Source organism: Hyphopichia burtonii (assembly GCF_001661395.1).
Source record: "Hyphopichia burtonii NRRL Y-1933 unplaced genomic scaffold HYPBUscaffold_6, whole genome shotgun sequence".
NCBI lineage: Eukaryota > Fungi > Ascomycota > Pichiomycetes > Serinales > Debaryomycetaceae > Hyphopichia > Hyphopichia burtonii.
Window position 1 is genome coordinate 820393 of NW_017963733.1, and position 22506 is coordinate 842898.

General features: G+C 33.9%; 12 protein-coding genes across 12 annotated transcripts; 6 read left to right on the forward strand and 6 right to left on the reverse strand.

The window, feature by feature from the left end:
• Positions 1-68: 68 nt before the first annotated feature.
• Positions 69-1536, reverse strand: HYPBUDRAFT_153657 (FG-nucleoporin). The gene has a single exon (XM_020221656.1). The coding sequence runs from the start codon at positions 1444-1446 to the stop codon at positions 139-141; it is 1308 nt and encodes a 435-aa protein (XP_020075259.1). The 5' UTR covers positions 1447-1536; the 3' UTR covers positions 69-138.
• A 983-nt stretch (positions 1537-2519) lies between these two features.
• On the reverse strand, positions 2520-4018 carry HYPBUDRAFT_168050 (uncharacterized protein; the record flags this gene model as incomplete). The annotated part of the gene is made up of 1 exon (XM_020222791.1): positions 2520-4018. Exon 1 carries the CDS (start codon positions 3747-3749, stop codon positions 2520-2522), a length of 1230 nt encoding a protein of 409 aa, XP_020075260.1. The 5' UTR covers positions 3750-4018.
• Positions 4019-4683: 665 nt separating this feature from the next.
• HYPBUDRAFT_142551 (uncharacterized protein) lies at positions 4684-6405 on the reverse strand (the record flags this gene model as incomplete). Its single annotated transcript, XM_020219827.1, has 1 exon — positions 4684-6405. One exon carries the CDS (start codon positions 6403-6405, stop codon positions 4690-4692), a length of 1716 nt encoding a protein of 571 aa, XP_020075261.1. The 3' UTR covers positions 4684-4689.
• A 714-nt stretch (positions 6406-7119) lies between these two features.
• On the reverse strand, positions 7120-7782 carry HYPBUDRAFT_153659 (uncharacterized protein). Its single transcript, XM_020221657.1, has one exon. The coding sequence runs from the start codon at positions 7591-7593 to the stop codon at positions 7234-7236; it is 360 nt and encodes a 119-aa protein (XP_020075262.1). The 5' UTR covers positions 7594-7782; the 3' UTR covers positions 7120-7233.
• A 37-nt stretch (positions 7783-7819) lies between these two features.
• TCC1 (Tcc1p) lies at positions 7820-10086 on the forward strand. The gene has a single exon (XM_020221658.1). It carries the CDS (start codon positions 7926-7928, stop codon positions 10011-10013), a length of 2088 nt encoding a protein of 695 aa, XP_020075263.1. The 5' UTR covers positions 7820-7925; the 3' UTR covers positions 10014-10086.
• A 111-nt stretch (positions 10087-10197) lies between these two features.
• HYPBUDRAFT_142557 (uncharacterized protein) lies at positions 10198-11051 on the reverse strand (the record flags this gene model as incomplete). The annotated part of the gene is made up of 1 exon (XM_020219828.1): positions 10198-11051. The coding sequence occupies exon 1, from the start codon at positions 10975-10977 to the stop codon at positions 10198-10200; it is 780 nt and encodes a 259-aa protein (XP_020075264.1). The 5' UTR covers positions 10978-11051.
• A 645-nt stretch (positions 11052-11696) lies between these two features.
• Positions 11697-11984, forward strand: HYPBUDRAFT_99028 (uncharacterized protein; the record flags this gene model as incomplete). Its single annotated transcript, XM_020224026.1, has 1 exon — positions 11697-11984. A coding segment is annotated over one exon (288 nt), but the record flags the coding sequence as incomplete, so codon positions are not given.
• A 47-nt stretch (positions 11985-12031) lies between these two features.
• Positions 12032-13435, forward strand: HYPBUDRAFT_153662 (uncharacterized protein). The gene has a single exon (XM_020221659.1). The coding sequence runs from the start codon at positions 12476-12478 to the stop codon at positions 13409-13411; it is 936 nt and encodes a 311-aa protein (XP_020075266.1). The 5' UTR covers positions 12032-12475; the 3' UTR covers positions 13412-13435.
• A 644-nt stretch (positions 13436-14079) lies between these two features.
• TIP120 (Tip120p) lies at positions 14080-17763 on the forward strand (the record flags this gene model as incomplete). The annotated part of the gene is made up of 1 exon (XM_020220242.1): positions 14080-17763. The coding sequence occupies one exon, from the start codon at positions 14080-14082 to the stop codon at positions 17761-17763; it is 3684 nt and encodes a 1227-aa protein (XP_020075267.1).
• A 656-nt stretch (positions 17764-18419) lies between these two features.
• Positions 18420-18572, forward strand: HYPBUDRAFT_112478 (uncharacterized protein; the record flags this gene model as incomplete). The annotated part of the gene is made up of 1 exon (XM_020218903.1): positions 18420-18572. One exon carries the CDS (start codon positions 18420-18422, stop codon positions 18570-18572), a length of 153 nt encoding a protein of 50 aa, XP_020075268.1.
• Positions 18573-19782: 1210 nt separating this feature from the next.
• HYPBUDRAFT_153664 (uncharacterized protein) lies at positions 19783-20404 on the forward strand. Its single transcript, XM_020221660.1, has one exon. The coding sequence runs from the start codon at positions 20062-20064 to the stop codon at positions 20290-20292; it is 231 nt and encodes a 76-aa protein (XP_020075269.1). The 5' UTR covers positions 19783-20061; the 3' UTR covers positions 20293-20404.
• Positions 20358-22402, reverse strand: LYS4 (homoaconitate hydratase; the record flags this gene model as incomplete). The annotated part of the gene is made up of 1 exon (XM_020219829.1): positions 20358-22402. Exon 1 carries the CDS (start codon positions 22392-22394, stop codon positions 20358-20360), a length of 2037 nt encoding a protein of 678 aa, XP_020075270.1. The 5' UTR covers positions 22395-22402.
• Between the last annotated feature and the right edge of the window lie 104 nt (positions 22403-22506).

Genomic DNA, 22506 nt, shown 5'->3' on the forward strand with positions numbered 1-22506 from the left:
AAGTTGATACTAGCACCAGTATTTGTTTAAAGACTACGCGATCGCTTTTTTTTTTTTGTTTTTTTCAATTTCCGTTAGACATAATCACATTAAACTAAATAACCTACTATACAAATATATAAATACAGAAACAGAATGCTAGCAGAAGGCTGCTGGGGGAATTACTTCGGGGATCTTACCCAACTCAAAGTTTGGAGCATTGAAAGCTTTTGAAATTTCGGGATCGTATTCACTGAGTGAAGGATCTGTTATTTCATTTGAGTTTTCAGATGAACCCAATGATTGTGATGTATGCTTCCCAGACAGCTGGAAGGCATTATTATTTTGGCTCCCGGTACCAAAACCCGAAAAGCCGGCAGGGTTAGAGGACCCAAATGCAGATGAAGGTGGATTATTGGATTGAACAGAAGATGCACCAAATCCACTTTGTTGGGCAGGTTTTGATTGACCGAATGAGGTACTACCGAAAGGAGGAGTAGTACTGGCTTGGCCGAAGGAACTAGAACTGGCCGGTTGCGATTGACCAAACGGACTTGGTTTGGCAGACTGAGATTGGCCAAAAGGACTAGGTTTAGCGGGTTGCAGTTGCCCAAAAGGACTTGAACTGGATGCTTGAGCTTGACCAAAAGCAGAAGAGGAGTTAGCGTTGTTCTGAGAAGAGAACCCTCCAAATGCAGATTGTGGATTAGAACTAGTTGCGAATGGGTTATCTTGGGTCTTAACACCAAAGGCCAGCGAAGTATTAGTACCAGGGTTTGTGCCGAATACAGATCCCAGTGAGGTGGATGCATTTCCAAATCCAGACTGACCATTATTAGAAGAACCAAAGGGCCCACTGTTCCCAGTAGCACTATTTGCACCAAAGGGAGCAGAGTTACCAGCACTCCCAAAACTGGTATTTCCAAAGACACCTCCTGTATTCAGGGAACTAGCACCCCCAAAGCCTGTGCTACCAAAACCTCCTCCAGTATTAGCACTTCCGAAAGTTTGGCTTCCGAAAGCGCCTCCAGCACTCAGAGAATTAGGGCCAAAACCTTGACTCCCAAAACCAGCCCCAGTATTCAGGGAATTAGCCCCTCTAAAACCTGCACTCCCAAAACCCGAGCCACCGAAACCACCTCCAGTACTAGCACTTCCAAATCCTCCTCCAGTACTAGCACTTCCAAAACCACCTCCAGCATTAGCACTTCCAAAACCTTGATTTCCAAAGGCTCCACCGCTATTTGCGTTACCTGATCCAAAACCACCAGAAGACGCAAACCCAGAAGCACCAAACCCCTGCCCCGATGAATTCATTCCTGCTCCAAATCCACTGGCAGCGTTTTGATTACCAAACCCATCTGATCTTTCGTTTTTCTTTATATGCTGAAAGTTACACGAGTTACCAAACTTGCAATTGCCCCTTTGGTAATAAAGACACGGAGTATTCCTTTTCTTACCACTCATCCACTTAGCTGCTAATCTTAGATATTCTTAATCTTTGCAAAATCAGACTTGAATTCGTTTCTCTGCTTTTCGCTATGTTTTTTTTTTTTTTTTTTGGTCTTTTTTTAGCCACAAGCACACGACACTCAATTTAAAAAAAGATTGCAAAAACAGTCTTTTGGAATCGTTACAGCGAGTCTTGGAGATGCTATTCACGTAGAGACTCATAAGTTGGCCCAGCCGAGGCTTCTTTCGGTGGAAAAATGAAACGGCCCCAAAGGAGTAGTGCTTAGCATGTCTTTGAGCTAAAGTTTAACCAACATTTGTCATAAACATGACATGGGTTAGAAGCTGTAATAAGAGACGGTACATGAGGTTTAGTATTGGTGCTTCTATTATTAAAATTAAAGGTGATCTCATGATCTTACGGTACGAAGTAGCTCGACCAGCATTTTCGGAAATAAATATTATCAGTACAAGGATTCTTTTGCATGCATATGACCGGAGTAAAGACACAATCGATTAAAAGTGGGAAAATAATCTTATTTGAATTGGAGGCAACGATGGAAAAAGAAAGATACTTCGTGTACGTTGAGTTTTCGAGGCAGACAGAGGAGCATTAAGAGGGTTAGACTTGCTGATGCAACTAGCACATATGATGTAACTGCACAAAAGGAATTATGAAATTCATAATTTACGATTACCAGCATGTAATAAGCTAAGAATACGGTAAAGGAAAAATGGTATCGGCTATAGACACATGGTTTATAATAAGGTTGGCAATAGACTAAAGTTCATTATAACAATACATAGTATACACTAGAATAATATACAAGTGGAATGCAAAAGTGAAGGACTCGGGTTAACCACCAATTAACCAGAGCCAATAAAAGACATGAAAAAGAGAATGACAAAGACTAAAAAGACAGCACGGGACGCAGCAAAGCATAAATCATTAAGATTGGACCATAAAGAAAGGAAAACACAAGAATGAACAACTCCAATAACCATAAAAACAAAGAGCTAAAACAAAGACAAAGAGGAATGAGTTACCACCGAAAACAAAGGGCAGGAAGTGAGAGTAACTAAATGAGTTACAAATTTAAGTATAGTTCGTCATCATCACTTTGATAAGGATCATTTTTCAAAACATCAAAATAGTCTTGATCATACCAAGAATCTAATTTAGAAGCGAGTTCGTATTGTTGTGATTGAATTTCACGTTGTTTAATACTCAAGAACATTACATTTTCAACTAAATGCAAATCGATCAAAGGTTTTGCATCAATTTCTTTTTCTGCAGCTGCTAATAAATTTAATTTAATTTTATAACATTCTTTCTGTTCAAATTCTAAAGAACAACGGTTATTCATTGGAATAATTTCCTCATTGGAATGATCAATTGATTTGATAAATTCACTAATATTTAAAATATTAGTAGTACGATGTAATCTTCGATAATTTTTATTTTTTTTGTTTTCAAGAGTAGTTTTCGATACTAATTGATCATTTTCTTCTTCATCCTCGCTTTGTTCAACCACAGTATCTTCAAAATCTAAATCATCACTACTAAAATAATCAAATGCTTGTAAAGAAATTGCTGAATCGTCAATTAAAGCATCTGGAGATTCTGGGGTTTCAAAATGATGGAATGTTGGAGGAGTATAAGGAGAGTTTGAGTCAGCAATGGTTTCTTCATCACTTAAAATATTAATCAATGAAGGAGATTTTGGAACGTTATTAGCTATTGAACTAAGACTTAAAAAGGTAGAATCTTTTTTCATAAAAGATTCTTTTTCTGGAGGAGGAGTTATTGAAGCAATATTAGTACAAGGTGCAGAAATATTTGGTGATGTTGATAATGAAGTACCAGATTTTAAATTTGGAGCACTTGATCTTGTTTTAAGAGCTTTAAAGGGGGACAGATGTGGTTGGATTTCTTCGTGGAATGAACCAACTGATGAACTTGATTTTTTATTTTTCAAAGTATGATTTGGTGGAAGGTAGTTTTCTTTATCAAGAACTCTTGCACCTCTTTCTCTAGCCACGGTTGAGCTATAGTCATTTTTATTTTTCGAAGGCGAATGTCCATCTTGATGGTCGTGAAGCTTCAGGAGAAGACTTATTGAACTCATACTTGCAGTTATTCTATTCTTATTAGAATTATTATTATTATGTTCGGTGTTTGATACGTTATTGTTTGTACGAAGGTACGATTTCAAATCTTTCGAAGATGATTTTCTGGATTTCAAAGAATTCAAAAATCCGGAAGCCTTGGATTTCCGTTGTTCACTTAAGTTCGATATACTCTGACTTTTAAGCATCGTGAAAAACCTTTATAAAGGATTGCAAAAAAAATATGCAAATAGCACTCCTTTTATCTTTGAAACCGGGAAGCGAAAGCACGTCCCAAAACGGGTAAAATACAACTGTAATAGGCTTGCAAATCAAACTTAGTCCAGGGTCAGGTATAATAAATCCGAACTAGAGACTAAGTTGTCAGCTGGTGAAGTCTGTCTTGAATTAGACGGCAGGGGGGTTTGTCAAAAATAAAAAACAGAAAGAATTAAGGCAAATTAGATAAAACTAAGCCAAAATTAATTAAAACTAAGGGATTCGAAACAAAACACTAGCGAAAAAGATTACTTTGTAACTCCACAGGAGGGTCTCTGTTGCTAAGTGGATTATAATAACTTTGAAAATATCTTTTCAAAGAAAAAAGGGATGGATAATCCTGATTAATATATAATAATCAAGAAACGAAAGTTATCAACTCTTTGTTTTGATAACACCCCTTTCGAAGCTTAATCTACATGGATTTCAGTCAAGACTAATGCCGTAAATGTTTTGAACTCTCTCCAGTAGAAGTCTTCTCTGTTTTTGTTTATGTTTAAAGGATTGCAAAAAAAACAGTGAGTGAGACCTGTCGATTGCCCTATTGGGCCACTCAGTACACAGAAAAACGCGAAAACAAATTCGACTCAAAGACGCATTTCATCCAAAAATAGAAGGCAACAACCCCTTTATTGACCAGATCGACAAGTCGATCAATGGGATAGTTGTTCCCTCACAGTGGATAATGAATAGACAGGAGATTTAGATTCGGTTAAGATTGTCAATAATAGGAATAAGCCAGCAAAGTGGGAAAAACTAAATCCGACGCGGTCTTGAAGGAGAATATTTGTAATTAGCTAAGTCGTATGGTTTGTCATTAAATTATGGACAAAAAAAAAAAAAGAAAAAGTAATAATCTATTTACAGGGATTAGTCAATCCAGTTTTTCATGTAGTCTTCGTCATAATTACCGTTTAAATAGGTGATGTAAGATTTGACGAAATCGAGGTCCGATTGGTTAGGTTTCTGATTAGATGTAGGAATAAGCTTTGAGGTGAAGTTAGAACCGGTATACCTTTTCAATTCGATAATGGATTTTTTAACCCAGTTTTCTTTTCTTAAAGGGTTACCATTGACATCACGGCCGCTTAAGGTTTTCATAATGAAGTTGGTAATTGGTTGACGAACAATGACTTCCATATTTGAAGGTAAATAAATGATTAAAGGATCTGGAGTTTTAGCCCCAGTGGCCTTTAAATTGATATGACCCAAGTTTTTGAAAACCAAATCGATTGAACCATGGAATGGAGGTATTATGAATTTATTATAGTGTGGGATTTTCGATGGTTCAAATAAAAATTTATTTGTTAAAGAAGGATTTGACTCTAAATTGGATAAAATATCCCAGGTTTTAGCTAAATCTTTAAAAATTGTAGAATTAAAGTTTATACAATTTCTTATTTGAATCATTGTATGATCGGTTGGTGCTTTTAATAAGAATAACCCTCCAATTGTATATACCTGATCATTTCTGATGGTATCATAATGAGATTTATAAATACCCAGATTATAAACTTTGACTCCTTTATTTATATTTTTAATCAATTTGGGATCAATCAAGTCATATATTCCATGACCAAAGGTCGGGTTGTTAACAAACCCAGGAACATCATAAATGGTGAGTCGATTACTTAATTGATAAGGAATACAGCCTCGTGTGAATCCCGGCATGTATGAACTAGCAGGGCCGATATCTGATTTGATTAATTTGGTTGATTTTTTCATCAACCTATACGATTTATAAGAATTAATCGAAATATCTTGTAATTTCTGTAATTTTCTTTCTAATTTAGAATTTTTCAATTGTTTCTTTTCCATTTCCTTAGCGAAAAGTAATGATTGAATAATTGTTGATTTCCCGCTATTCACATGACCAATGAGATATGATTCATTTGGTAAGAAGTTAGTTAGTTGCTTAATATTCCAATCATTTAGTCCACTCATTACATGAATATTCTCCAGTGGGATCTTATAACTTCTATAAAGATAATCACGGTAGAAAATCAATCCATATCGATCTAATAATTGTTTGGTTGGGAATAATAAATCATTCTTGGTAATTATAAACTTGATCTGATTAGAATTTCTATACTTGAAAATCTCTTTATTAAATGACATGGGGAAATCCTGGGCATTGATTATAAACACCAAATTCCCATTGGGTGGAATCTGATTCAAGATTGCATCGATCGATTCAATCGGGTAGTCTTCTCGATTCTTAAATCCTTGATAACTCGACTGATAATTAGCATCTCGACATCTAATGCAACTTAAATTATTCATTTTATCTCGATGGTTCTCCATCTTCTCCTTTCTAACCACGTCAGAGTAGTCTATCACGTTGGTCTCATTGCTATTTGTCATCAATTTTTGGTCTTCGCTTGACAACTCCGACATATACTTGTTAAATACTAAATCTTCTTTCTTAATCTTGTTCTTCAAGCTCGGTGGCCGGTAATACCCCGGTTTGTCCTTGAACTCATGCTGTAGCTTGATCCCACACGACTTACACGTCGGGAAAAGGTTATTGAGGAGCAGCGACGATAGAATGTGGCTGTATCTTCTTTGAAGAAACGTTTTAATCATGGTTGATTTGCAATCAATTGGAGTAACCTAATTAATTTTTTTTTTTTCTAAAAAAATAGATAGCGATGCCCCTGGTGTACGGGTGTAAACATCCGGGGGGGGGGGAGTGAAACAAAAGCAAATGTACGGAGGTTTCTCTTCGTTTCTCGCTTCTTCAGTTGTTCCCTTTTCGCACAAACAACCTTCTGCTCGCTGTGAAGATTACCGATGAATTAATACCGGTGAATGCAACATTCTATTTCATTGTGATGTATGATGAAGTACATTTAGAGTATGCTGTTATATACACCCCTCAACTGCTCGTTTCAGGAATGTAGTATAGTAGTAACATGAAACTTTGATTAGCAATGATACAATATGTCAGGGGACTAGATATTTCCCAATGAAGATAGCAATTCCTTTGTATTGAACCACCCACCCACCCACTCACTCACCACCAAGAGCATATATCCACCTTTAATTTCAACAACAACCCCGGCAATTCCCAGCATCACCCGTAAGCTTATTTAGAGCTGTTTCAAACCTCCTTGTCTTGGAAGCTCAATTCTGTTCGACTATTTTCATCCTTTTCGACAATTTGAAGGTGTTTTTCTTTTACAAGTGCACTTTGCAGTTGTGGATGACTTGTCTTTTGAGTTTATTTTGTTATTTTTGTTATTTTTATTTTATGTGTTTTTTTTTTTTTTTATTTTTATTTTTTTTTTTGTTATTTCCTTTTATTATAGTTTTGTGGTTCATGACACAAGCCTGCACTTAGTTTATTGTTCGGGCTGTTTTCACCTACAATTCCTATTTAGCAGCATGCATGTGCATGTGCATGCACACGGTCTAAACCATCAGCAGCGCGCAAGTTATGCATGGAAACGTTTTCCCAGCGCGGCCGGCCCCCAAATCGGGAGAGGGGGTGAAGATCGGATTTCCTGTCCGCACCCCTGGTCTACCCTCTGGCAGCCGCAGTAGCGGTATACCAGCTGGATGCGGCGCATCGCCGGGAGAAGTCAAAGAATGGCAAACCAGACTGCGCGCCCAAGCGTGGGCATGCTGCCCTGGCAGTATCGCAGGATAGGGGAGTAGACCAGTGGTGAACGGATGGGGTGGTGGTGAGTCGGCGGCGAGCAGAACAGTGCATATGCAATGTATTGTGTGCATTGTCGGGCTATTGTTGACACCAAGCTGCATAGCACACATATTACACGATGCATCAGTCCATTACGCACACATTCCTTTCCTATTGTTTCTGCATGGATATTTTCCCAATTGTAATTCTTTTTTTTTCTGTTAAATTTAAAAATTTTAAAATTTTTTACTGATTGTTTCTTGTTTGCCTTTTCAAAATGTTGGTGAATTTCGTTTTCCTTTGTAGATCTTGCTACTTTTCTTTCTTTTAAAAGGAAAATACCTAAAAAAAAAAAAAAAAGAACTTAAAAAAAATTTACCACCCAACCTAAAAAAAGAAGAAGGAAAAAAAAATTTTCTATTACTTCTTTTCCTCTTTGCTCTTTAATAAGCTTCAAGTAATCATGCCAAAGAGACTTTCAGCATCCAGTTCGTCATCACCGGTACCAAAGAAAAGACATTTCGAAAGTGATTATGAATCAACCGTTACTCAAACGTGGATTACTTTAGGAAATTGTGCTACTAGTCTTGGACTAGTTGTTCATGCCATTAAATCATTTGAAAATGCATTTAATCATGATTCTTCTAATATTGAAGCATTATGTGGATTAAGTAGTTCATTAAGATTAAATGATATTAATATGAATGAAACAATTGGATCTCAAAATTCAATTGATCGTTTAAATAAATCATTAGATATTCATCCAAATTTATCAAAATCTTTTAAGATTTTTAAAGAATTAGCTGAGTGTTATTTATTAATTGGTTTGAATGATCAGGCCCATCAATCAATTCAAACTGCCATTCAATTATGTCCTTCTGATCTGTCTCTTTGGTTATTAAGTGCTCAAACTTTAATTCGTGCTGGTGCTAGATCTCATGCTGCTGGTGCTTTAACTAGATGTTTATCAATTTTACCCGATTCTTTGTCAGTTTTCACCAAAGATGATATTGAAACTGCTAGGGCTGCTCATGCTGAATTAGCCGCTATTGCTGCTGCTGATGGTAATATTGAATTATCAATTGCTGAATTAACCGCTACTTTATCTTTACCCCCTCCTCCTTTATCAAGAATTGATGAACACATTGCTTTATGGTGTGCCTTGGCTACTGCTAAGGAAAGAGCCAATGATATTCCGGGTGCTTTACAAGCTTGTGAAGGTGCTGAAAAGGCAATTGGCTCTTCTCCAAGAATTTTATTAACTCATGCTTATCTTTTATTAATTGATAATGATGTTAAAAATGCAGAATTTTCAATCAACGTCTTGAATAAAATTATTGAATTAGAACAAACTCAAAAAAATGGTGAACCTCTTAATGATGGTGACTTCTTACCTTGGTATTTATTGGGTAAAGCTTACGCTTTATTAAATAGCCCTAGAGCTGCTTATGAATCTTATCAAGTCGCTTTAAGAAGAGCTTCAAATTCTCCAATTACTTGGTTAGCTGTTGGTAAATTATATCTTGAATTAAAACAATTACCGGACGCTTTAGCCGCTTATTCTCAGGCTTTAAGATTACAAATTGATGAAAATTCCCCTGGTACTGCAACCGCATGGGATGGTTTGAGTTGTGTTTATGAACGCTGTGATGATCAATTAATGGATGCTTCCGATGCTTGTGAAAGATCAGCTGCTTGCTTCAGAGCTATTGGTGATATCAAAAACGCCACTTTTTTCGAAGAAAGAGCCAAACAATTATCTCTTAGTTCCAAAAAGGAAGCTCCAGTTCCAGGTTTAAGAGATCCTCCCGATGTTCCAAGTTTCCTCTTGAGAGATTTAGTTGCTGTATTACCTTCAGAAAGAATATCTTTTGTTCAAGGTCCTCAAGAACATCAACAACAACAAGCAGCTCCTCAACAACAAGCAACTCAACAACCCCAACAACAAGCTACTCAACAACCTGCGCAGCCAGCGCAAGCACCTCATCCTCATCAACCTCAACCACTCCCACCTCAATATTCACAACAAGCAACACCATTAGCTCAACATCAAAGCCCAAATCCTCAGCATCAATTGAATACTCCCCAACCAACTAGTCAAACACCTCATCAAAGAACACCTCAACAACTTTATCCTTTACCTCAACCTTATAAAGATAGTAAATCACCAAGGCAATTGACCCATTTACCTCCTCCAAATCAAGCATGGTCTCCACCAACTCAACAGCCTCCATATCAACAACCCCAATATTTATATCAACAAGGACATCCTAATGCGGCCGGACCACCAGTTCCTCCACCACCCCAACAACCATATCAACATTTACCAAATGGTATGTTACCACCACCACCAGGTCATCAACAAGTACAAGTTCCACCACAAAGATCACCTTTGAACCATCCACAAATGATGGGGGCTAATCAATATCCATTAGGACCTCCAGGACCTCCACCACCAGGTTACGCTTACGGTCAATACTTACCAATACAAGGTGGAGTAGTTACGCATCTTCCATACGCAACTCCTCCAGTTAATAATTGGAGACGATAATCTTCACTACAGGCATTTCATAAAAAAATTTAATTGAACAACTTTTTTGAATAATACAGATAAATCAAGCACGAATATTCATTATTTATTATAATTCATAGAATGAATCAACTTTCATCCATTTTTTTTCTATCAAACTTCATTGAATGAAGTATTCTGTTTAGCTAAATACATACACAATTTATCAGATTTTTTGAGCTAGTAGATTCCAACTAGCGATATGTAAATTATCATTTTTGATATTTAATTTTTGTAAAAGGTTCAATATCGAACCACCTTCGATGATAATACCGTATTTAACCTCGAGCAAAGCTAATAAATCAGTCGAGCTATCACCTATATACATGATTTGATTATTGTACAAATGATTTAGTTTTTTGATGTGGTCTAATTTATCTAAACCAGTTCTTATACTTATGGTGGGATCGAAATCGCCAGTGGTTATGCCATTAACAGAAACCAAATCGTTAACCAAGATTTCGATATTATGTTCTGTAGGATTGAAACCATTTAAGGTTAAGACTGCTTCAATGAAAACTTTCAGCCAATTAATACTCAATATCTTAATCGGAATTTTCTTATCAATTGCCAAAGCTAAGAAATCGGTAAATCCAGGTTTCAACCTTACTTTATTAGCTTGTTTTCCAAAAATATCAACCGGAATATCTTTAAATAATCCCTTGGAAGTTATTTCATTAATTGATATCATTTCAATTTTTTTCAAATTAGTTTGAAATTCCCGTTCTTTCACTAAGCTATCTCTCGAACCAAAATCTTTAGTATACTCTGAATATGCTTTCATATAGGTTTGAGTGAAATGATCAAAAGTCGGTTTATACTGGGGTTTGGCCAAGTACGCCGATTCAGCTACATATTTTATCGTATCACCAACGGTTACAGTTTCATCAAAGTCAGATACGATTAGTTTCAAGTCTTTAAACTTCGTTTTGGTAATTCTTATCATTGTGAGGTTTATTAACGTTTTTGGAAGTAAGTAAAGGGTATATTGCTCTTTTATCAAAAAAGGACAAAAAAAAGCAGGGTAACACCATCACAAAATATATAAAAGGGCCTTACAATTCCTGTTTTATGATATTTTACAATAACAACTACAAAATGTCAGATCAATCATTAGGAGAATTAGGTAAAATTGCTCAAGATAAATTGAAAAATCTTGACTCCAAAGGAATTTCAGAAGACGATAAAAAAATCGCCAAAGATGCTTTGGGAAAATTAGAAAATTCCGATGATAAAAATTCATCTAACATTGCTAAAAATGTTTTGGGCAAGTTTGAAGGATCAACTGAAGATGTTAAAAAGAACTGAAAAAGGAGTTATTACAGTTTATTGTATAAATATTTATAATTGATATTGTTTGTGTTAATACAATGTAAATCAATCATGTAGTCTAAAAAAAGTGATTGTCAAGACTGACTTTACATAATTTCACAGTTATTTTCTTGAAGCTTAAGCATAATTAAGCCAGCAGGGGGTTATTAAAGATTGCAATGTAATGTAACAGGAAGCTTAAAAATAACATCTTCAAAATACTTAAAATGGGTTGTATACTCAATTGGGAAACCTCTTGAAGGAAATCCAGACATCACCGGTTAAAGCAACGTATAAAATATTTTTAATTCCTCCTACTGTCAAGTACAACAAGATAAGTTTCAAACAATGTCAGAAAATCAGGAGCCCCAACTAAAAGAGTTGGAAGAAAGTAAAGCACTCCCATCTTTACAAGAACAGCAAGACTTTATTTCATTAGTGAAGCAAATCTTGAATCCCAATGGTGAAGATCCTCGAATCGACGAATATATTACTAGCACATTCAGTTATATTCTGAATGTGTTATACAAAATGGTAACCACCGATGATAAGGAGGCCACTGCAAAAGAAATTGCCCAAGATTTGAATGACAAATTCGACAGATGGGTTGAACAAAGAACTAAGCAAGAACAAGAGAACGAACAAATTGAACAGATTGAACAAAATGAACAAAATGAACAACAGAACGAACAAAATCAACAACAGAAAGAACAAGAGAACTAAACAATGTATACAATTTCTATATCTATTATAAGTAGATTGTTTATAACAGACTCAAACCATGTATTTCAATATAGCTGGGTGTTTTGATCAATTAATCATGGATTCAATTAATTGGTTTGAAGAAAAATCTTCACACCCGCAATCTACATGATATTCCACGAAGCACCGTGTATTGTCTATACACAAGAGTAGAGAACAGGAAGAGGTGGTAAAGGAAGGAAAAGAAAAAGTAGTAGCAGAAGAAGAAGCAGAAGAAGAAGTAGTAGAAGTAATAGAAGACGATGATGAAGAAGTAGTAGAAAAGGAAAAATTATTTTTGTTAGCAATTGATGCGCACACACCTCTTCTTAAAGCTGAAAAATTTATTAGTACTTGTTTTGGAGTGGCAGAAGGGTTAGCAGGATTATACAATGTCGGTGCCAGCATGGAAGAGAATTGGGTTGAAGGTCAAGGAGGAATTACAGGAAGACCCCTTGTCGATAACAACCCATTTAGAAGATGCAAAGATCACAAATAAACAAGCCAAAAAACTTAATAAACAGAAAAGAAAGCTAGATGATTCAACTAAGAAACCAGCCAAGAGGCAAAAAGTACCCAAGAATGAGAGAGGGCCTCCACCGGAAAAAGACCAGTTAGCTTACTTGCGTCAATACCATCAGGATAAAGACAACTGGAAATTCAGTAAACAAAAGCAGAATTGGATTTTGAAAAATATAAGGCATATTCCTAAAGAGTACGAAAAGCATTTAATTATCTATATCGAAGGATTACAGGGAAATTCGAGACTGAGATTATTGGAAGACTTGAGAGGAGTCATAAATCAATGGAACGAGATTGCTCAAGCTATAGAAGAAAAAGTCGATAATGAATTGAGTGGGAAGGAAAAGGAAAATGCAGATGACAAAGAAAGTAAAGAAGCTAAAGAGGAAAAAGCCAAACCTAAAAAGAAGTCTGAAATCGAAAAGGAAAAGGAACAAGTACCCGACTACGACTATGTGATCAGATGTAAAAAGTTAATTAATGCATTAAGTGACGAAGAAGTTACATTGAAGGGTATTGAGACTAATGATCTTAAGGAAGAAAAGGCAGAGAAAGAAGACAATTTAGATAAGGAAGAAAAGGCAGACAAGGAAGACAAGAATGAAATTAGAGAAAATTTAGAAGTGGAAACTGGAAACGGAGTTGTCATCGATGAAGTCGAAGTCGGTGACTTGGCAGATGATGCTCAAATAATAGAAAAATTCGACGAAAAGGAAAAGTCTGGAAAGGTAGACTCTGAAGAACCAGAAAAGAAAAAGTCAAAGAAATCAAAGAAATCAAAAAAGTCAAAGAAGTCAAAAGATTAATAGAATAATAAACAATCTCCTCGCAGTTGAAGTGTAGTTTAAATCCCTGTAAGAATACCAAATGTTTGACTTCACCCATCTATACGGTTTTCTATAAGAGAAGCTAAAAAAGTAATCAATAGCTGTTAAGACATCTTGTGCTCTAATATGAATAGCCAAATCTCTTCTGCTTGGTTGCAAAATAATTCTCGTTCGCATAAAGAACTTGTCCTAGACAACAAGCTTCACTCACATTCAGTTTGAATCTTTAAACGGTTGGTTCTACCTGTTAAAAGATATCAATATGTCAATAGCAATGAATAATGCACAACGTTCTCCTCGCCAGGAAGTGTTACCTAATTATACTGAAATTCACACCTGCTCAAGTATAATAAACCCGATCCTGTTCGTTGCAAACACCAATTACTTTTACAACCATTCAAAGATCTAAAAAGAGCGTCTACATCCTAATATATTCTCGTAACTTGATCCACTTCTGTCCTGTCAAGCAGTTGAAGTATAAACTAGTACCTGGTCCGTATAGACAAGCACCCATACACCAAGAGTCATATGATTAATCACGTGAACAAATTTCCAAATTTTTTTCAAATTTTGTTACGCGGAATAACTTTTAAAGACATACGACTTTACATTTGAAGAATAGATCAATTGTATTACAGCAGAATAAAATGAATATTAATCTAACAGTATTGAAGGATAAGGCGTACGACGTTGATCCAGATTTAAGATTTATGGCATTGGATGATTTCCAGAAGTATTTAAATGACGATAAAGTTACCAAAAATTTGAGGCATATTGAAGGTTTTATACCAATTCTATTTAAGTTATTATCAGACGATGCTAGTGAAGTTCAGAATCAAGCAATTAAATCTTTTGTTCCGATGATGCCATACATAAATAATGAAGAGCTTTTGAAGATTATCGAAAGATTGTATGAAGAAGTTCATAAGATTAATTTGAAAGAGAATAATAAAAGTGATAAGAAATTTACAACATCCATACCAAATATGGTTTTGAGACTAATATTTAATAACTCAAACTATAAGTTCAGCGAACAGCTTTCAAGAAAAGTGATTGACTTATTAGTACCAAAGATATTCAGCAATACAATCGACATTGATTCTATCGAAATACTAATTGACTTGTTCAAAAACTTGGGTGATTATTTGAAAGATGATGAGATCTTAGATTTATCAATTAATTTGATTAATTTGACTTTCAGTACTAGTGGGATTAGTAGTAAGAGGTCTATTATTGCATTTGATTACTTATTAAATCAATTAAATCGAATCGAGAATGATTATTTACAATCCGAGTACCTCGATAAGATAGTTGATGAAATTAATTTTAATTTCAATAAAACTGATCAATCAAATAATGACATTACTCAGAGGTTTATTATTTTTCAAATTTTCTTGAATAACTTGAAGAAAAATAAGGCAAAGAATTTATCAATTATAAAATTTAATGAAATTTACGAAATCTTGATTTACTATTTAAAATTGGATGATATTAATAAGTTTGAAAATGATATTGAAGATATAGATTTGGATTTGATCAATTCTACTAATTCAATTAGAGAAGATTCTTTGATCACATTGAATGATTTAGTGAACTCAATTAATTTTGATTTATTAAATTCGAAACTCGATTCAATTTTATCAATAATTAAAATTATCATTAATTATGATCCTTTCAAGAATGATGATGAAGATTTTGAAGATTTTGATGAAGATATTGAATTCAGTGATGACGATGATGAAATCAATTATAATAATTCGAATGATGAAAATGATGGGAATTCATCAAAGTTAAGAATTCAATCAATTCAATTGATTAAAAATTTCGTTGTAAATTATCCTCAAGAAACGTTATCAATTGTATATAATGAATTGATTGAAGTATTAATTAATCTGTTGAACGACAAATCAATTGAAGTATCAAATGAGTCAATTAAGACTATTATTATTATCATTAATTCAACTACTAAACCAACTAAAAGACAAAGAAGTGGATCCGATGTTAGTATGACTACTAACGAAAGTCCAATTTATCAATTGGTTTATAAATGGACACCAATTTTACAAGATAATATTTTGAATAAATTAATGATTTATGATAATTTAGCAAGGTTCCCAATTTTTATTCAATTATTAGAAAGCTTGATTGGGAATACTGGAGAGAATTTGAATCAAGAATTCTTCAATAAGGTTTATTTGAAATTAATAGAATTTAAAATTACAAGTAATACTAATAATGAAATTCTAAATTTATATAAAATTCTATTGAAAAACATTGAAATTAATTTAATTCCAATTGAATTCATTGAAAAAATTTTGAAAGATTTATCAATTTCAATCAATGATCAATCCACTTATCACAATTTCATAATAGAAGGATTAAATCTTGTTATTTTAATTACTGACAAAATTAATAATGAACAAATCAGTCAATTAACATTATTAATAAATGATGAAATAATTCCATCTATAATGAATAAAGTTCATGATAAGCAATATTCAAGTGATTTAAGACAAAAATCGATCAGTTCATTGAGTAAAATTATCTCAAAGATTGAATTAAATCCTAATAATAAAGATAAGATGATTGAAATCTTCAAAGAAAGTTTAAATTATGAAATCACTGTTAATTATACGATCGAAAATTTGATTAAGATCAATAACATTGATAATTTCTTCGATCAGGACTTTATTGATTATATTATCACTAAATTAATCAATTTTATCAATTCTAGTGATTCCTCATTATACCTTAACTCATTAATTTTATTTGATTTATTGATATGTAAGAGCAATGTTCAAATTGATGAAAGAATTGTTGAAAATTTAATCAACATAATCGAAAATCTGAATGATTTTAAAATTATTAACTTATCAATTAGTATATTATCAAATTTGGAAATACAACCAATTTTCTACGGGAAATTTTTCCAAAAAATCAATAAATTTGATGATTTTGAAGAGATTAACTTAAGAAACTTCGAAAGATTGATAAAAAATTTGACTAAAGATTCTAAGATCTATGAAATTGCCATTGAAAACTTAAATATCAGGAACTTTATCAGTGCTAAGATTATCAGTATAATAATTATTGAATTAGGAATGACATCAATCGTGAATCAAGTTTGTGAAAATATTCAACAATATTTGAAGGAGAAAACATATAAAGAACGAGAAGAACTAATTTTTAATATTCAATTGATTGGGTATATTAGTAATCATATTAATATTAATATTGAATTAGAAGATTTATATGAAATATTACAAGAATCTAGCAATGATGAATTAATTCAATTAGCAACATCAAGATCTATTGGGATATATATATTAAAAGATTTAACGAAATATTTACCTAATTTATTAGAGAAATATTCTGAAATTACTAATAGCAGTACTAACAATAAGTTATTATTAATTTCATTAAAACAAGTCTTAAAGATTGAAATAAACTTTGAAAATCAAATGATGTTATGGGATAATTTAATTAAGATAATCGATGGGAAACAAGAAAGTGACACCGAAATTGATTATAATGAATTGAAATTATTAGGAGATATATTGAGTCAAATTATTTATCAAAATGATAATTTTTATAATAAATTTTTGAATAAATTAGAGCCGGAGGAAGAAGTTAATCAATATGAATTATACATCAATATTGTTATTATTAAACAATTAGTTGGATTTAATTATCCAATTAAAGAAGATTTAATCATTAAATCATTAATTAATTACAATAGAATTGAAAAAATTGAAATTAAACAAGCCATAATAAGTACTTTGTTAACTGGTATACATAATAAGATTGATATTTTCATTGAACATGTTAATAATGATATTTTACCAATGATTTTTGAAGAATTAGATGCAAAAGATTATTTCAAAAAGACAATTCCAATGGGTCCATATAAATATATCATCGATGAAGGATTAGAAATCCGGAAATTAAGTTATGAATTATTAAATACCATTATTAATTTAAATTTAAGTATTGATATTGGTAAAATATTTGATAATATTGTTAATAAAGGATTAAATGATTTGGAAAATGATATCATTATCTTATCAAGTCTCAATTTAATTAATTTAATTAATAAATTTACAATTACTACATTTGATTTAACTGAATTAATTGAAAAATTAACCAAACAAATTAATAAAAAAATTAGGGCAAAGGCAAGTACTCAAGAATTAGAAAGTTACGAAGAAAGTATTAAATCAATAATTAAATTACTGAAGGTGTTAAATAATAAAATCTCAAATAATTTAACCTGGGTTAATTATTATAACGATATGAAAACAAAACACTATACTTTATATAATTCGGTCTAACTTAATATCATATGAAAGTGGAATTTTCGGACTGGCCCTTGCTCTTCTCCGAAAAACCTTGCTTGTTTATGTCTCATGTCATTTTCTTCCCCACCCTACCATGCTCTTTCACCGGCTCATCTCTCCATGCCTTTATATACCACCTGCTTCCCATACCACAACGGTATTCTAAGCAGTATAATTAGTTCAAATAAAAAATATAACGTCTGTACACCACAAACCCGTACATTCACAATACATTAATCCAGAATTGAATAACTTCACAAAACATCCATACCGCAAACCGTTCTAGAACCCCACGTTGTGTGCAGGTCCGATTCCGCTCTTTTGCTGCGTCTGCTGTCAACCCGTGCACCCCCCCTGGTGCCCAAACGGTTATTCAAAAAAACCAAGCACAAAGCCTTAATAGAACGCATTTATTGAGTTGCAACAATTTTCGCTTTCTCTTTATTCAATTTTTCTTTTTTTTTTTTTACTTTTGTTAGTCTGACATTTGGAATTGGTATAAATACATCGACAGTTCCTCGTTTGAAGATAAAGTTTTCAAAGTTTAAGGAGGTCAAACCATGTCTAGCAGTTCCTCGCCAGTGACAGGAAGCGTTATGCCTTCCTACTTGAGTGCTTTCACTTTGATGGTTAGCGAATATATGATTCATATGTTTGATACTTTAATCTACTACGTTATGAATGGAGTGATAATCATTTTATCAATGATGGAGATCTGTTTAGAAGTATCAAATAAGGTGGTATATAGCTACGACCTATGGTTACAGTTTTTCAAACATGAAATGTACAAGAATATCAATTGATAAGTGCTGGACTACTTTTTCAAACCCATTTCACTTCTTGAATAATTTTAATTTGTATTTAATTTTAAAAGTTGATCGTCTAGGAATTCTCCCATCTTACCATCACACTAAACCTCTAAGCTTCTCTTTTACTTTCTCTAAATATTGGGATTGTCCTGGATTTCTTTATTTTTTTTTTCCTTTTTATTTTTGTTGTTGTAAAGACCTACTTTACAACAATGAATTGTTTAGCAGTAGTAGGTTTCGTGTCTTCAATTGAGCGCTTATCTACTAAAGTTACATAATTAATAAATATACATAACTTCACATTAACATTATGTAATTCTAGCCTTTGCTACCCCTTGTCAAATTCGCTTAGCCATCTTTATCGAATGAACTAAATTTCATCTACTAGAGTCCTCCTGTTCACCGCCACTCGTCAATATGTAGGAAACGTCGTGGAGATGTCTTACCTTTATCGCGGGGGGCATGTTCGGCAGTTGTCTAGACACTGTACTCAGACACTAAAAGTTAATCTGGCTTTGATCAAAATTGAAGTAGTTGAAGTAGTTGAGGTAGTTGAGCTTGCAAAATATGTTGAAAGGTAACTTGCAAGAGCTTCCGAGCCTGCGAATAGTTAACAATGTCAGACAATACAAAGACCCTGAACAATAGCTTTCTCAATTTGTTCATTAACAAACTTAATCTGTTAATTAGCCAACCCAATCGGGCTCTACCTTCGTCGTTTTCTTTTGTACTTGTTCAATAAAACGTACTTGTACCCCTTTCATTCTCTTCTATTGGATAGAAGTCTTTGGGTGGTTCCATTATACAAACAGTTTTGTTCTCTTGTAAAATCTCAAATTTCATCATTTGATTGAGAAATCTTATTGTTGCAAAAAAACTAGTTAAGTAACGCTACACCAAATTTCTACTACACTATTGTTTCAAACGATTATACTTACGTTTCAGGGTACTTTTAAGCTCTCCACTTCCCTGCCATCTTGTAACTCAACTGAGAAAATTCCGGTCTCCATTATGAATATCCCTTGAATTTCAGATTGCTTCTTTCATATCGTAAACTATCGTTTAGATTAGTTACTATTCGAACTTTCGTGTTTATTGTCTTTCTATTTATAATCAACAAAGAATAGAAATTGAAAAAATGAATATTATAAACAATATATTCAACAAAGAGTAAACTATCGAACAAAGATTAGGGAGAAACTCAGGGTTCTACAAGCACTAAAGCCCGAACTAAACGGTCTAACTGCTCCCTTTCATCCCAGTGCTTCCAATGACACCTTTGCATCCTCTCTATCGTATTCCTCTTGTTCATTTGTTTCATCTGTTCCAGTATTGACTGGGCTGGCAAAAATCAGCGGACCCGTCACGTGCAAACCCATACACCACTTCCTCCTTACTAGATAAGCAAATTAGCAGCAAGGGCAAAAATTATGATATCGTTCAATTTACTTACTACTTCCTCCTGTTATACTCTATTCTTATAATGCACGCTCGTGATTGGTTTTTAGTATTGTTGGCTATTTTCATTCCTCCCATTCCGGTGGCCGTGAAAAGAGGGCTCTCGATTGATTTGGCTATTAACATTGCCTTATGTATCTTGGGATTCTTACCAGGATTGATTCATGCCTGTTATGTAATTTCATTGTTTCCTTATCAAGAAGGTTACACTGCTCTTGGAGATGGCGAAAACCATCACCACTATGGTGCTACATAATAGTTACTAGTGTTTCTTTTAATAAATAAATAGTATTATACATAATATGCAATTTTTTTTTCTCTTTAGGATTGATTTTGTAATTCAGATTTAACCCATCCTTCTAAACCACCTTTAACAATGATATCTTGTAAGTTAGTACCTAATTCACCAACTTTTTGTTGTAAAATTAAGTTACCTTCACTATCAACAACATAAACTTGAGCTTTAGTAACATCCCATTTTAAAAACCAACCAGTTCTAATGGTTAATTCATTTGAATCTTGATATTTTTCTCTTAATTTATTAATTAATGATGGAATTTCTAAAGTCAATAAAGCATTATTAATTGAATTTCTGAAGAAAATATTACCAAATGAACCACTAACAACTAATTTCATTCCTCTTGCTAAAATAGCAGTTGCTGCTTGTTCTCTTGAAGAACCAGTACCAAAATTATAACCAGATATAATAATATCACCAGGTTTGGTTTTTGAATAAAATTCAGAATCATAATTTTCCATACAAACTTCAGCCATTTTAGAACGAGGAATATCATCTTGATAAGTATATTTACCTGGATAAATACCATCAGTATTGATATTATCAGCGTCACACAAGATTAATTCACCTTCGATCGATTTAGGGAAATCATCCAAAACTTCAACTCCACCAGCTGATGCTTCTTCCTTAACTGGTTCAGATTCATTGGTTGGAACAGTGATGGATTTAACAATTTCGGGGTTTTTGGCGACTGATTTGCCGCCAATCTCTTCTGGTCCACCGATTTTACCCAAGACTGCAGAAGAGGCAACCACTTCAGGAGAGGCCAAATATGCCAAAGCATCTTTTGAACCCATTCTACCTTTGAAATTACGGTTAGTGGCACTAATACCAACTTCACCATCTTTTAATAAACCAGTACCCAAACCAATACATGGACCACAACCAGCAGGTAATGGAATGGCACCGGCGTCGATGATATCTTGCCAAGCACCAATTGCTTCAGCGTCTTTTTGAACATTGGAAGAAGCAGCTGCCACGTAAAATTCAACATCAGGATGAACTTTATTATTTTTGATAATATCAGCAGCAGCTTTAATATCACTCAATCTTGAGTTAGTACAAGAAACCAAGTAAGCTTTATTAATTTTAATGTTTTGATTTGATAAGTCGTATAATGAATTTGAAATTTTAACGGAATTAGGACCAGAAATATATGGTGATAACGAAGATAAATCAACCACCAAATGTTTTGCGTAAACAGAATCCGAGTCGCTGACTAATTTATTTTCGATTAATCTCGATACGCTTTCTTCATTGACTCTTGGATGAGGTTGAGGCAATTTGGTTATGCGATCTTTATAAAAATTGATTAATACATCGTCAACGGGGAATAACCCAGATAAGGCCCCCCATTCAGTAGTCATATTCGCAATGGTTAATCTGTAATCAATAGATAACTTAGATAATCCTTCACCAGTGAATTCAATTGCATGATTTAAAACTTCATCATTATTGAAAATACCACATAAAGCAACAATGATATCTTTACCAGTAACCCCCGGCTGCAATTCTCCCACCAACTCAACTTTGGCAACCGGTGGGATTTGCCACCAGGTTTGTCCAGTGGCCCAAATTGAAGCAGCATCGGTTCTCACAATGGGAGTCCCCAAAGCACCAACACCCCCATAAGTATTGGAATGAGAATCTGACGCAACAGTCAAGTTGAGCGGGAAGGCATACCCTTCCTCGATCATGATCTGGTGGCCGATCCCTCTTCCAGCCGGGTAGAAGTCAATCCCTTGTTCTTTTGCATAATTTTCAATATTAGTATATTTTTTCAAATTCGATTCGGATTTATTTTGCACGTCATGGTCCAATGTACACACAATTTGACGGTTGTCCTTAACCTTGGTGGCACCTAGCCCCATGAACTTGGTGGCAACAGGCCACGAGTTATCGTGAGACATACAGTGGGCCGGTTTAATAGTAACATAGTCTCCACTGAAAACTTGCTTACCGGGTGCTAATCCAACCGCATACTTCTGAACAATCTTCTCGGTCAAGTTCTGGCCTCTTAGAAGCTTGCTCGATGTCGAAAAGAAACGAATACCTGCCATACTTAATCGCTATCAACAACGCTTTGTCAGTATGTTCTATGTCCAAGTAATCACTAATCGATTTTGAAATCGCTCAACTGAAAAATTTAATCTGGAGAAGGTTTTTCTTTTT

What these genes read in the sequence shown, in the direction of transcription:
- HYPBUDRAFT_153657 (XM_020221656.1), bottom strand. Translation starts at nt 1,446, where the DNA reads ATGAGTGGTAAGAAAAGGAATACTCCGTGTCTTTATTACCAAAGGGGC.
- HYPBUDRAFT_153659 (XM_020221657.1), bottom strand. Translation starts at nt 7,593, where the DNA reads ATGTGTGCTATGCAGCTTGGTGTCAACAATAGCCCGACAATGCACACA.
- TCC1 (XM_020221658.1), top strand. Translation starts at nt 7,926, where the DNA reads ATGCCAAAGAGACTTTCAGCATCCAGTTCGTCATCACCGGTACCAAAG.
- HYPBUDRAFT_153662 (XM_020221659.1), top strand. Translation starts at nt 12,476, where the DNA reads ATGTCGGTGCCAGCATGGAAGAGAATTGGGTTGAAGGTCAAGGAGGAA.
- HYPBUDRAFT_153664 (XM_020221660.1), top strand. Translation starts at nt 20,062, where the DNA reads ATGCACGCTCGTGATTGGTTTTTAGTATTGTTGGCTATTTTCATTCCT.